A 15,887-nucleotide genomic window follows, 5' to 3' on the forward strand; every position below is an offset into this window, starting at 1 on the left:
ATTGTAAGACATTTCCAGGGGCAGATGTGGACTCTGACCACAATCTATTGGTTATGACCTGTAGATTAAAACTGAAGAAACTGCAAAAAGGTGGGAATTTAAGGAGATGGGACCTGGATAAACTGAAAGAACCAGAGGTTGTACAGAGTTTCAGGGAGAGCATAAGGGAACAATTGACAGGAATGGGGGAAAGAAATACAGTAGAAGACGAATGGGTAGCTTTGAGGGATGAAGTAGTGAAGGCAGCAGAGGATCAAGTAGGTAAAAGGACGAGGGCTAGTAGAAATCCTTGGGTAACAGAAGAAATATTGAATTTAATTGATGAAAGGAGAAAATATAAAAATGCAGTAAATGAAGCAGGCAAAAAGGAATACAAACGTCTCAAAAATGATATCGACAGGAAGTGCAAAATGGCTAAGCAGGGGTGGCTAGAGGACAAATGTAAGGATGTAGAGGCTTATCTCACTAGGGGTAAGATAGATACTGCCTACAGGAAAATTAAAGAGACCTTTGGAGATAAGAGAACCACATGTATGAACATCAAGAGCTCAGATGGAAACCCAGTTCTAAGCAAAGAAGGGAAAGCAGAAAGGTGGAAGGAGTATATAGAGGGTCTATACAAGGGCGATGTACTTGAGGACAATATTATGGAAATGGAAGAGGATGTAGATGAAGATGAAATGGGAGATACGATACTGCGTGAAGAGTTTGACAGAGCACTGCAAGACCGGAGTCGAAACAAGGCCCCGGGAGTAGACAACATTCCATTGGAACTACCGACGGCCTTGGGAGAGCCAGTCCTGACAAAACTCTACCATCTGGTGAGCAAGATGTATGAAACAGGCAAAATACCCTTAGACTTCAAGAAGAATATAATAATTCCAATCCCAAAGAAAGCAGGTGTTGACAGATGTGAAAATTACCGAACAATCAGTTTAATAAGCCACAGCTGCAAAATACTAACACGAATTCTTTACAGACGAATGGAAAAACTAGTAGAAGCCGACCTAGGGGAAGATCAGTTTGGATTCCGTAGAAATACTGGAACACATGAGGCAATACTGAGCCTACGACTTATCTTAGAAGCTAGATTAAGGAAAGGCAAACCTATGTTTCTAGCATTTGTAGACTTAGAGAAAGCTTTTGACAATGTTGATTGGAATACTCTCTTTCAAATTCTAAAGGTGGCAGGGGTAAAATACAGGGGGCGAAATGCTATTTACAATTTGTACAGAAACCAGATGGCAGTTATAAGAGTCGAGGGACATGAAAGGGAAGCAGTGGTTGGGAAGGGAGTAAGACAGGGTTGTAGCCTCTCCCCGATGTTATTGAATCTGTATATTGAGCAAGCAGTAAAGGAAACAAAAGAAAAATTCGGAGTAGGTATTAAAATCCATGGAGAAGAAATAAAAACTTTGAGGTTCGCCGATGGCATTGTAATTCTGTCAGAGACAGCAAAGGACTTGGAAGAGCAGTTGAATGGAATGGACAGTGTCTTGAAAGGAGGATATAAGATGAACATCAACAAAAGCAAAACGAGGATAATGGAATGTAGTCAAATTAAGTCGGGTGATGCTGAGGGAATTAGATTAGGAAATGAGACACTTAAAGTAGTAAAGGAGTTTTGCTATTTGGGGAGCAAAATAACTGATGATGGTCGAAGTAGAGAGGATATCAAATGTAGACTGGCAATGGCAAGGAAAGCGTTTCTGAAGAAGAGAAATTTGTTAACATCGAGTATAGATTTAAGTGTCAGGAAGTCATTTCTGAAAGTATTTGTATGGAGTGTAGCCATGTATGGAAGTGAAACATGGACGATAAATAGTTTGGACAAGAAGAGAATAGAAGCTTTCGAAATGTGGTGCTACAGAAGAATGCTGAAGATTAGATGGGTAGATCACATAACTAATGAGGAGGTATTGAATAGAATTGGGGAGAAGAGAAGTTTGTGGCACAACTTGACCAGAAGAAGGGATCGGTTGGTAGGACATGTTCTGAGGCATCAAGGGATCACCAATTTAGTATTGGAGGGCAGCGTGGAGGGTAAAAATCGTAGAGGGAGACCAAGAGATGAATGCACTAAGCAGATTCAGAAGGATGTAGGTTGCAGTAGGTACTGGGAGATGAAGAGGCTTGCACAGGATAGAGTAGCATGGAGAGCTGCATCAAACCAGTCTCAGGACTGAAGACCACAACAACAACAACAACACATTAGTAACTGGTCATCAATTTAAAGTTCTGGTTGTGGACGAATAGTACGATGGCAACAGAAGTATATGACAGGACCCTTGGCAGCAGAAAACTGAAAGCCATGACTGTGTCTTTCAAATGGCATCCTGCAGTCAGTGCAGGGGTACTATTGTCTTTGATATGGGGGGGGGGCGGGGGGGGTGGATGTGGGAAACTCGAAACCGGAAAGTACGGTGCGACAAGATGATCTGGACAATAAAGACCCCACTCATGTAAGATGAAAATGATGTGATGTCACCATGTGATATCATAAGCATTTAGTAGCTCGAAGAAGACAGTAATGATGTGTTTATGTAGGTCAAAAGCTGTCTGGATGGCAGACTCCAGGCAAAGCAAATTATCAACATTGAAACAGCCTTGGCGAAAACCACCCTGGGATGGAGCCAGAAGCCCTCAAGGCTCCAGCAACCAACACAGGCACCAGCTCACCATGCATTCAAACAACTTACAAAGAACATGGGCGATAGCTGTCCATATATAGGGGATGCATACCCGGTCTCAGTACCAGGACAATGATACTTTCCCGCCATTGAGCTGGGAACTCACCCTCAATCCAGATATGGTTGAAGATGGTAAGGAGATAAAGCTGACAATCCACTGGTCGATGTTTGAGCACTTTGTTGTAGATCCAGTCTGGCTCTGGAGCTGTATCAGGGCCTATGTATAGAGCACTGAAGAATTCCTACTCACTGAATGGAGCATTATAGGGCTTCAGATGGCATGCAGTGAGAGATAAGTGCAACTGTTCAATCCACTTATTAAGGACACGAAAGGTAGGTTTATTATTCTCAGCCCCTGAGGTTCGAATATAATGCAGAGCAAAATGTTCAGCTACAGCGTCTGGTTTGCCAAAAACAGCACCATCCAAGGAAATAGTAACCACACCTGCAGAGTATTGATATTCACAAAGGAGACTGATCTTCCCCAAACCTGTGAAGGAGGCAAAAGTGGTCCAATGGATGAAATGTACCATTCCCAACATTCTTGTTTCCATCATTTTAGTAAGTTGCAGACCTGAGCACAGAGCCACTTACAGGCAACGAGGTACTCAACTGATGGATGCCACTTATGGTTTTGGAGAGCCCACCTACGATCTCTAATGGCCTCAGTGACTACTGGGGTCCATCAAAGAACTACCTTCCGATGGGGAGCTGCCAAAGAATAGGGGGGACTGCTAAGTCAGCTGTCGATGGAATGGCTGCTGTTGCATTCTAGACAGCCTCGTCAGTGCCCCCATTTAGCAGGGAGCTCAGAAAGCATCCTAGTCAGCATTTTGGAGAGCCCGTCTAGACAGGCACACATGGGAGTGACAATAACGGAAGGACAGGAAGATTGGGATGCAATCGCTACCACACAGGTCATTGTGGACCCTCCAGCGGACAGCTGGGAGAAAACCAGGACTGCAAATATGAGAGATCAATGCCCGAGCAAGTTCCATGTTTCCAGAATGAAATCTCCACTCTGCAGCAGTGTGTGCACTGATATGAAACTTCCTGAGAGATTAAAACTGATATCAGTGCACACTCTGCTGCAGAGCGGAAATTTCATTCTGGAAATATCTCCCAGGCTGACGGTAAACCATGTCTCTGCAGTATCCTTTCTTCCAGGAATACTAGTTCTGTAAGGTTTGCAGAAGAGCTTCATTGAAGTTTGGAAGGCAGGAGACAAGGTACTGGCGAAATTATAGCTGTGAGGATGGGTCGTGAAGCTTGCATGGGTAGCTCAGATGGTAGAGCACTTGCCCATGAAAGGCAAAGGTCCCAAGTTCAAGTCTCAGTCTGGCACACAGTTTTGATCTGCCAAGAAGTTTAAGTTCCATGTGTTGCACTGAAGTGTGTTGAGGCACCAGTATTCAAGAGACAGAGGTCAAGATCTGCCAGTATGTTTGTGACATCTTTACCACGGCCAGTGATCCTGGTTCCACCCCATAAGGGGTTACAAGTATTGAAGTTGCCCAAGATTAGGAGATGTAGGGGGAGCTGAAAAACCAAGGTAACTATGTGTTCTGAGGCACTCTGTCATAAGGAGGGAGATATATATCACATATGGTGAAATACTGAAATGCCCTTATCCGAACAGCCATAGCCTCCAAAGTTGTATCAAAAAGCAAAGGTTCACTATATACAGAGTCCAGAACATATGTGTAAACTCCTCCTGAAACCCTATCATAATCAGCACGATTCTTAAAAACACTATCACAATCAGCACCACTCTTAAAATATCCCCAGCAGGCACGAAGGGTAGGGGTCCATGTTGTTGGAAACCAAGCCCCCTGAAGGGCAATGCAGGAATCAGGGGAGGAGCTTAAGAGATGCTGTAGCTCTGCCAGGTGGTGGAAAAAACTGCTACAATTCCAGTGGAGAATCGGGCTGTCGGTATATTGTGTGGGCCTGAAGAGGCCAAGGAGGCAGGTTATGTCCCAGGTTCACTTGGTGGGTGTGAGAATATGGTATCATGACACACAGGTTCTGAGACATGTTGTGTGATGCGATCTGGAGCCTTGGGCTATCAGGATCGCTGCCATGGCCGCAGAAGGAGAACATGTGGGACCTGCTAGCATGGAGCCCACCAGAATTTCCTTCATCTTGGAAGATTCCTTATTGTCTTTCTTTTCCTTGCGGGTTTTGGATGACTGTGAGGGCTTCCCAGAATTAGTCTCAGGGGCTGAAGAAGATTGTGAAGCCCTACGACTAGCAGGCTGTGGCTCCTTCAGCCGCTGGCTGATATCCAGTCGAAGGCTGGCAGAAAACATGGAGGAGAGTGTCCCGAGGGACCCCTTCCTAACGTGAAACACGAGATGAGGGTGATGTTTGTATGGTTGGGGGATGGGGATTGGCATTCTTGGTGGGTGCGGAGTCACTGTTCCCAAAGTGGATGTGGGAAAGCAACAGGAAGAGAGACCCCAACCATCAGGGGAGCAGGCATGGTCAAGCAACCCTGAGGGTTCACTGTAGGATGCATACCATGGCAGAGAGGGTGACATCATCATAGCTGTAGCTTTTGACACTGCCATGCATGTAGCATGTAGACACTCGTACTTTTTGTTGGCCTCTTGGTACGTCAATCTCTCTAGAGTCTTATATTACCACATTTTTTTCCTCTCTCTGAAAGACAGTGTAGTTTGGCGAGTAGGGAGAGTGGTACTCCCTAGACTCGGCGCAGACAGGGGCGAGGAGCACAAGGAACATTTGTGTGCAATGGTCATCAACATTCCCTACAGACTGGGCCGGTGTTTCAACACAAAGAGATGTGCCCAGATTTCATACACTCGAAGCACTGCATTGGGGGAGAGGGGGAGGGGAGAACATAAGGTTTATGTCACATTGGTACACCACCACCTTGCCCTTTTCAGGCACTGACTTGCCCTCAAAGGCCAAGATGAAGGGCCCGGTAGCAACCCTATTGTCTTTCGGCCCTCTGTGAACATGATGGACAGAGTTGCTCCAAGGTGGTGCATAGCTCACCATCAGATTGCAAGAGGTGGTCAGAGGGGGCCACAATGCAAAATTATACCTTGAACCATGTTCAGACTATTATGGGGAGTGATAGTCATAGGATGTTATCCAGCTTGTCACAAGCACAAGCAATGCTCATGACTGGGCAGAGGATGCTGTTTTAATTAAAACTGACCTGTTTTCCATTTTGTAGATGGATGCTACTTTCCCAATCTTTCCCTCTATAGACTCTACAAAGAATAAAGGCTTTGTGGCAAAAAAAGAATCCCCATATGTTCTTTTACAAACTAGGTATTGGAGGGGGGGGGGGGGAGGGGAGAGGGGGGAAGGATTTCTCTGCTTGTCACTTAGCTCTACATTCCTCCCTAGCCAGTAAGGAAACATTTTGGGGTCATATGCCTCTGCATTGAATGAGTTCTTTCCTTCTGAAGAGATTGCTGGGGTCTTGTGACCACCAGCAAGAGAAAGCTTCAACTGCTTCATAAGCAAGACATCCGCTATGGTGCCAACCACTCGAGATTCTCCCCATGGGTGCCACCCAACATCACCAACAGCTAGCTGACCAGTAATCCATTGCTCAGACTCCCAATGACAGTCATGATGGGCACGTACTCCTTGGCATATACAAGGGGAGGTTTCAGCTCAGGAACCAACAGTGAGATACTGCGTGGTCAGGCTACTGTCATGCACATACTCGACAACCCCCCCCCCCCCCCCACACACATACACACAAAATGGGTTTGCTACCTTCCTGGGTTTTTGGGTATACTACCTTACTGGAAAGGAAGGGTGTTAAGCTGGAAAGGCACAAAGGTGGAACAGACACACAATGGGTGACCTTCCCTGCACAATACACACTTCTGATTAATTTGGAAAGAAAGGTGGCAAACCCAACAATGGGGACCATGTATTTATTAAAGAAAAAGTGTAAAGAATACCATAAGTGAAATGGAAAACTTGGGTCCTAAATCATGTACCCAGTCCAAGCACGGTGTACACCCAAAAGACCATCCAATGGAAAGGCAGAGGGGGAAACAGATTGTGGAAGTATAGGTTTGCAGCACAGCATGGGAAGTAGTATTGCAAAGGCTGCGGCCTCAGGGGCCTAAATCACGTACCCGGTCCAAGCACGGTGTACACCCAAAAGGCCATCCAATGGAAAGGCAGAGGGGGAAACAGATTGTGGAAGTATAGGTTTGCAGCACAGCATGGGAAGTAGTATTGCAAAGGCTGCGGCCTCATGGTAGCCAAGCACAAGCTCACAAAAAGAGTTGTGAGCCCCTTGACAGGTGCTACGAAGAGACACTGGGAGGATTATAAGGACAGTTAATCACTGGGTTGAGCCATATAAACTTTGACCAAGAGAATAAAAATGCCATTAGTATTATCAACACTGAGGCAGGATAGTGGTGAAATGATACTGGGACAGAGGCACAAGATAGAACTTCTTTTATATAAGCTCTTCTCTGATGACAATCCACACACTGACGATTCTAAACACGTGCAATTATAAACAAATGCATTACATGATGGGCACCATTTCCATCCTTTCATACAAGAGGAAGGTACTTCAGCCATTAAGAGGTTACAGGGAAATCTCCCAGCCCTTATGAAATTCACTCACAAGTACCACAGCAGGTCACTGTGCATATCACCCCGTACCGGACAAAACTTCTTAGCAACACCCCTTGACTTGGACAAGTGCCTGAGGACTAGAAATTAGCAAATACAGTTATTACTTAAAAATCTGTGGGCAAGATTACTTCAGAACCCAAATCTTATCGACCAAGTTGCCTTCCAAACTCAATGTCTAAGGTAGAGGAGTCACTCCTTTGTTTTTAGATACAAAGGGCACTCAGGGGCCTGGTCCCCGATCAACTCAAATTCACAGCAGGAAAATCGAAAGACGTTCCAGTTCGTCAGGTTATTTGAATAGTAAAAGAATGTGAAAGAAATATGCAATAGCTTTACTAATAGATATATCGCAAGAGCATTCAGCAATTTTGGTGCCCAGAAATGTTTTCACATCTTTGAGACCTGCAGCTCCCAGCGGCTGTATACAACAGCCTTGACTACTGCAGAAATAGTTTGCTGACCAGCAAGCAGAGAACCAAGGTGAGCAAAAAATTTACCAATAGGAGCTTGAAGAGATCTATCTGCAGCCCTATTTTCTGGAGCATTACCATTGGACTATTCAGATTAATGGAACGGGATGATTGCAAAGAGGGAGCAGTCACATTTGCTGAAAACCTCCTCTTGTGATAATGACTAACTGAAGAGAGCAGGCTGGAGTGAAAATGTCAGCAGAAATGTCAGCAGTACTCCAAACCATGAGCAATTGGTGTTCTCCAAACCGACACCATTGTGGCTAGTAGACCGTTTACAGTATGCTGAAAAGAAAATTTACAAAGGAATTCTACAGTTAAACTAGACGAAAATATAAAATAAAACATGGTTACAAGCTACTGTTGTGTCATTATTGCCTTAAACTTTAATTAACATAACAAACCAGATACAGAAAGGGCATGCACGTAACAGCAAACACTTGGCATGATCAACACAGTGAATTACAGATTACCCACGATTATAATAATAAATCAACAATTTGTTTTGCTACCAGCATGTGGACACAGGTGCTCCCATGGCTATCAGGGCCTTTCAGCACCATATTAGTGGTGGCATTGTGCATGGTGGTCAGGACATACTCAATACACAAAACTATTAAGTGTCGTGTGGCAAAATATTGGCCGAAAAGAGGCAGACTTTGAGAGATCGCCTTGACAGAGAAATATAGATCTGGAGAGAGCTCAAAGACTCAAAAGCAAATTCACGGTAAATGGAGTGGGATAACTGGGAAACAGCTTGTAGAGTAGATGCACTCTTCCTCCACATCTGGGAGTGACTCAAGACAATATTTGTCAGCACCAGACAGAGTATGGTTCATTTCTTAACCAGCAATACCATACCACACTTATTTCCTGCATGTAAATCCCCATCAGAAAGCTGATTGCATCTGTGGAGAAAGAAGGACTACTGCTACACTGTGACCATTGATCACAGGAAAGACAACTAGCAAGTTCCATCTCAGTAACGTGATAGACAGACGCTTACACAAAAAACATCTGTCTCGATATTAACACAAGTACAGACACACATTTCAACATGTTAGAACACCTTTGGAGACAACCTTGAGTTACATCATCCACATTTTTGCATTTCAAGTGTTGTAAAAAGTTGTGATGTTTGGAATTTATAAACATATTTTGTTTGTTTATACAGCTTAAATGGAAATACATAATACTGAAAGTGATTATGATACAGCAGTAAAACAATAAAGCCTTAACTAAGAGATAAATAGCCCGCCCAGCTAGCTGCATGGTCTAACACCCTGCTTCCCAAGCGGGAAGGCATGCCGGTCCCTGGCACGAATACGCCAGCAGATTAGTGTCTAGGTCCGGTGTGCAGGTCAGCCTGTGGATGGTTTTTAAGGAAGTTTTCCCTCTACCTCGGCAAATGCAGGCTGGTTCCCCTTATTCCGCCTCAGTTACATTGTGTCGGTGATTGCAGCGCAAACACCGTTTACACGTACATGGACACCATAATTACTCTACCGCGCAAACATTTAGGGTTACACTTGTTTGGTATGATATGTTCCCTGGGACCATAACCCTGGGTTCGGTGTAGGGCGGCTGTGGGGTGGATGGACTGTTGTGGGGTTGTGAACCACTGAGGGCTATGGCGGGACAAAGCCTCTCCATCATTTCTAGATCCCCGGTTTAATACATACATATAAGAGATAAATATAAATAGCAGTGGGAGGAACAATAAGCTATGACTGGATAAAAAAAATAATTCTCAACATAAATTCAATGTCATATGTATGCAATCTGCAGTAATGACCCATATTATAAAACTATATTGACTAAGAAAATTCAAAGAAAATTAACAAATGATAAATATTTTTCGCAAAGAACACTTCTGGCATTTGCCACTACAAGCTTAAATAGCAAGTGATTAAGTCACCACTTAAAACCAGGATAGTTGCTACTCACCATATAGTGGAGATGCTGAGTCACAGAAAGGCACAACAAAAAGATTGTTGGAAAGTTAGTTTTCGGCCAACAAGGCATTTGTCAAAAATACACACCACACACACAAATGCAATTCACACGCACATGATCACAGTCTCTGGCAGCTGGAGCCAGGAGACAGGCTCCAGCTGCCAGAGACTCTGTGTATGTGTTGACAAATGCCTTGTTGGACAAAAGCTAACTTTCTAACAGTCTTTTGTTGTGCTTTTCTGTGGCTCACCATCTCCACTACATGGTGAGTAGCAACTAATCCTTTTCATTATATTGCTACAGTCTACCCTGGATTTCCCATTGTTTGAAATTGTATTGTTCACGGTTTCTAGTCACATCAATTTATCATTTACCAAAAGAGAATTATTGCAGGTGCAGGGGAGGAACAGGGGGAGTGGGTTGCGCAACTGGCAGGAGGAGAAAGACAGGCTTCAATAAATTTAAATTAAAAACATAACTGTCCATTTATCTAAACAAATTAAATTTACAACGCAGCACCACGTATTGAACTCTTAAAACCAATCAAAAATTGATAAGCCTACTTATACCAGCAGTATGAAACATTCATATTTAGCTTTACGAATATGTAAATAACTTGCAAATACTTTATAATGTTTATTTACCCCTCCCTGAAAGAAGGTACATTATTACTCTCTCTAAAAGTTAGGAGCCCTGGTTATCATTTAGTTTTAACTGAAAAGGCTAACAATAATTAAGTGAAAACGCTCCTGCCTGGAGACATGAGTGACATCCATACAACTGATGACATAGTAAGACTTTTATCAGTCAGTTGTCTCACATTTAACAGAAAAACTCAGACCTAAAGACTGAGTGAAGAACATTCATATAACTGACTTGAAAGCAGTTACTAGTTTCATTTGACTGGAAACATACACTGAATGAAGAAACAGCTGACTGGTCAATCTGTTGTTAAAACCTGTCAGCTGTCCCTTCACTAAGTATAGACCAGTAACTTTTTTTTTTTTTTTTTTTATCAACCTCCAATTTTGGTCCTTTACCACATTAGCAGAACAGGCCACTAGCATAACACATTCTTGAGAAGTGCTCAATTGTTTGGGATCTGCGTCAGATTGGTTTACAGGAAGACATCAAAGCAATTCAGAGACGAGCCACTACATTTGTGACTGATGATGGTCAAAGTAGAGAGGATATAAAATGTATACTGGCAATGGCAAGAAAAGCATTTCTGAAGAAAAGAAATTTTTTAACATTGAGTATAGATTTAAGTGTCAGGAAGTCGTTTCTGAAAGTATTTGTATGGAGTGTAGCCATGTATGGAAGTGAAACATGGATGATAAATAGTTTGGACAAGAAGAGAATAAAAGCTTTCCAAATGTGGTGCTACAGAAGAATGCTGTAGATTAGATGGGTAGATCGCATAACTAATGAGGAGGTATTGAATAGAATTGGGGAGGAGTTTGTGGCACAACTTGACAAGAAGAAGAGACTAGTTGGTAGGACATGTTCTGAGGCATCAGGGGATCGCAAATTTAGCATTGGAGGGCAGCGTGGACGGTAAAAATCGTAGAGGGAGACCAAGAGATGAATACACTAAGCAGATTCAGAAGGATGTAGGTTGCAGTAAGTACTGGGAGATGATGAAGCTTGCACAGGATAGAGTAGCACGGAGAGCTGCATCAAACCAGTCTCAAGACTGAAGACCACAACAACAACAGGTTTGAACAACAAACAAGTATTACAAAGGTCTCTCATAAATTCAGATGGTGGTCCTTGGATGGACAGTCATTGTATTTTCGAGGAAGAATTGAGAAAATTTAGAGAGCTGGCGTTTGACACTCACTGCAGAATGATTCTACTGCCACCAACACACATGAAGCACAAGCACCAAGAATATAACACAAATTAGAGCTCGTATAGAGGCATGTAGATACCCTTTTTTCCCCCTCACTCTATAGCCAAGTGGAACTGAAAAAGGAAATTACTAGTAATGGTACTGAGATGACTAGTAGTGAGGCACACCCACCAGGACTGTAAGGTGTCCCACTGAGTGTGTGTGTCAATGTATATAAACTAATGTGCACCGGAGATGCACCAAAGCAGTCTTCAGACAGGAGGCCAGAAGACTACCATACTTTTATGGAATGTCAGAAGCAGGATACAACAATCTGCAAGTTCTAAAGTCAGATAACCCACCTATGATGAGCAACTTTTTTAAGAATCACTTTGGCAATAACAGTCCAAGGTCAAAACAGAAACACAGCATTAGTTACCATGATAATTATTAATGCTTGAACAACGCAGGTTGATACTGGGTAACATGAAAATGGTTTTCAATACATTGCCCTTCCAGAGTTGTAAACCCACTTGACACCTGCTAAGTGAATCTCTTTATTATGTCACTAGTTTTGATCAGCAAGATCTGGCTGGCACACATCACCTAAGCAATGAATATATGGAACCCATTACAATTTCAGTAATAATGGGCCTCTCCAAAATTTAAAACAGGTAAGTAGAAGCATTCTAAGTACCAGAAGTGAACAAATGAACAGGTACAAGTTTTGTGGTAGTTACTGATAAACAGCCTGATTAGAAAAACCAATAGCTGCTCAAACACTTACTATTTAATCAAATACCAGATACTATCAAAAAGCATGACTGGCATGTCACTTTTGTCCTTCATTCGGAATGTCTTACATTCAAATTTTATTATGAAGGTACAGTTTTACCCTAAAGGGTATCACTACCGTAAAAAAACGAAAGGCAATCGCAAACATTCAGCTGAAATAGCAATAATGATACTCCTTGCACCTTTAGTTTACACAACACAAGTGTGGTAAATTATACAAAAAAACTACACTGGCTCATTACTGATACTTAATTATGTACGCTCATAAACCTGAAAAAATACGTAGCAATAACCACTCAAAGAATCTGCACACGTGTACTCGGTCAATTTTTTTATTCATTTTGCCAAGAAAAAATATTCACGTGCACAATTTTTTTTTTATACTTTGCTTCCGACTTTGCCAACATGAGTTTAAGTTACCAAAGCTTCACAAACAGTTTTGTCAGAAATTTTAATGGCATCTATTAGAACAGAATCAAAACATTCTACGGTCGCGATATGTTCGACAAATGTCTTCCTCTAACATTTCCGTGCAACTACTTGACACTCTGCTGATATCGAACGACGCCAGAAGTCTTCTGCTATTCCAGGAAACATCTGACGTGGATCGTGACAAATACAGTTTGATCATTAATTAACACTGGTTGTACGATCTGACTTGCCACATGAGTTTGTTGGCTATACAGGAACACTTTTTATTCCTGAAAATGTTATGACAAGGAATAAATATTATCTAGAAGCTACACTGAGGTTAGGATTAAAGCACGTACCTGTGTACCTCTGACAATTATCACCATTCCCGATCCGGCTGCAGTGATTCCCCATGTTAAAAGTGTGCCTAATAATGCTTGGGTGATTGGGCCCCATGTGCGAATCATAATTTGTTTTTTCTACAAATTTACTAATAATAATAAACATCTACCTTATCAAAACATTTAAACATATGGCAAAGACGTTGTAGAAGAAGGATGTTTTAAACGGCTTCAAAGATAATCATAAGACAATCCTTAACGCCAATCTGTCACTCTATGCCAAGCCACAGACAATGCGACGCTTCTCTCGACTACATTTCACTGTAAGCTTTAACTTCATATTTTCAGTTCTATTACGTTGTTCATCTTCGTATTTTATCATTCATGTACAAGCGAATGCAGCATATCTTCTAGTAATTACAACGTAACACATAAACACAAAACGGGCGCGTCTTCATCTACATCTGAAATCTGCTATCCACTGTGAAGTCCATAGTGGAGGATACGGCCCATTGTATCAGTTTTTAAGGTTTCTTTCTGTTCCATTCACTTACAGACCACAGAAAAAAATGATTGTTTAAATGCCTCTGTGCGTGCTGTAATTAATCTTATCTTGTTCGCGCGATAACTTCGTGAACGACATGCGGAGGAATGCCTTACATTTCAAGTGTCATCATTTAAAGGTGGTTCTTAAAACTTTGCAAGCTTCCTCTGGATTGTTTACGTCTATCTTCAACAGTCTGCCAGTTCAGTTTCTTCAGCACCTCTGTAACACTCTCCCAAAAGTCAAACAAAACTGTGACCATTTGGTGCTACCGTTTCCTGTGTGCGTTCAATACCCCATGTTAGTCCTGTTTAGTACTGGTCCCATGCATATGAGCATTATTCTAGAATGAGTCGCATGAGTGATTTGTAAGCAATTTCCTTTGCAGACCGATTACATTTCCCCAGTGTTCTACCAGTAAACCTAACTTTACCACCTGCCTTGCTTATGACTAAGCTTATGGGATCACTTCATTTCATATCCCTACAAAGCTCTATAACCGGGTATTTGCATGAGCTGGCCGATTCCACCTGTGACTCATTGATATTATAGTTACAAGATATAACTTTCTTTTAGTTTTATGAAGTGTACACTTTTATATTTCAGAACATTTAAAGCAAGTTGCCAATCTTTGCACCACTTTGAAATCTTATGAAGACCTGACTCAATATTCATGCAGCTTCTTTCAGACAGTACTTCGTTATAGATAAATAAAGCATCTGCAAACAGTCTGAGCAAGGGTTCCAAAACACTTCCCTGAGGCAGCCCTTTAGTTATTTCTACATTTGACGATAACTCTCCGCCCAAGATAACATAATGTATCGACCCTACGGAAGAATCCTCAGTCTAGTCATAAATTTCTGTGTTTACTTCCTTTTTTGGTAATAAGTGTAGATGTGGATTTGAGTAAAATGCTTTTCGGAAATCAAAAACTACTGCATCTATCTGACTGCCTTGATCGAAAGTTTCCAATATTTCATACGAGAAACGTGTGAGTTGTGTTTTGCATGATCGATGTTTTGGAATCCATGCTGCCTAACATGAAGCATGTCATTCTATTCACGATACCTCGTAATGGTCAGTGTCAATGAAATTCACCAACAGCTGTGTATCTTGAGATGTTATTTGATTTTATTTTGAAGGCTATCAGCTTCAGCATTCCACTATGCCATCTTAGGGCCCCATATGCATCTCTTCAAATAAACGAAAATATCATGTAGAACCATAAATCTCTGAATGTCGTGAATCCGATCGTTACACTAGTGCTTCATTTGAAGACTTGATAGCAACTGAGTCTTCAAATGCAGCACCAGTGTAATGATCGAATTCACGACTTCCAGAGATTTATGGCTCTTTGTGACATTTTCTTTTATTTGGAGAGATGTATATAGGGCCTGAAGATAGCATAGTGAAATGCAGAAACTGGTAGCCTTCAAAATAAAATAACATCTTAAGATAACACAGCTTCTGGTCAATTTCATTGACATTGACAGTTATTTAATCAACCAATGTCCTGTGTCCATGATGGGGCAACAGGTACTTCATAATGTTTGAGCTCAGAATATGTTCTAAGATTGTAGTTTTGTGGATCACTTCTGCTGTCCTTCTTGTAAACAGGAGTGACATATGCTTTCTTCGAACTTTTGGGTGTGGCGTTTTGTTTGGGGGATCTATGATAGATTATAATTAAAAGAGGAGTTAGTTCAGCCGCAAATTCGGTATAAAATCTGATAGGAATTTCCCTGGGCCCTAGAGCTATGTTCAGTTTTAATTTAACACATTTCACTAATATATTCAGTGGTACATGGATAAAAGTCGCATCCATATTGCTACACACCGCTGCTAGCCAGCCAGGGATCTAAACTGCACACATAAATGGCATGCAAGCCATCAGATTTCCTGGGATTTCCATGTGATCAGCAATCAGTAACCGATAGCTGCAATTTGCCAACATATGTGCAGTCTATGAAACGAGTGGTCGCCCATGTGGTGGATTGCTGTGATCCATTTCTCATGTGTGGGGCTTTCTAAGCCCAAATGGCCATCACAGCACCATGACATCAGTATGCATTCACACTGTCCATCACAAGTCAAGTCAGTTCAAGTCACATGATCTCAACTCACATGGCTGTCCTCAACTGTTTTCAATCTAACGATCGACAAAAAAACAAAAAGTAACGTATAATAAAGATAAAT

At 42.0% G+C, this 15,887-nt stretch overlaps 1 protein-coding gene across 3 annotated transcripts in view; it reads right to left on the minus strand.

The window, feature by feature from the left end:
* LOC124789392 (zinc transporter ZIP11) overlaps positions 1–13,357 on the minus strand; it is a 431,807-nt gene extending 418,450 nt beyond the window's left edge. For 2 of the 3 annotated variants that reach the window (XM_047256725.1, XM_047256724.1), the window contains exon 1: positions 13,166–13,357. In XM_047256725.1, coding sequence (XP_047112681.1) covers positions 13,166–13,273 — 108 coding nt within the window. In that variant the 5' untranslated portion in view covers positions 13,274–13,357. The remainder of the gene's footprint in view (positions 1–13,165) is intronic. The other variant, XM_047256726.1, reaches the window with a different exon arrangement.
* Positions 13,358–15,887: the final 2,530 nt, after the last annotated feature.

This window comes from Schistocerca piceifrons, chromosome 3 (assembly GCF_021461385.2).
Source record: "Schistocerca piceifrons isolate TAMUIC-IGC-003096 chromosome 3, iqSchPice1.1, whole genome shotgun sequence".
NCBI lineage: Eukaryota > Metazoa > Arthropoda > Insecta > Orthoptera > Acrididae > Schistocerca > Schistocerca piceifrons.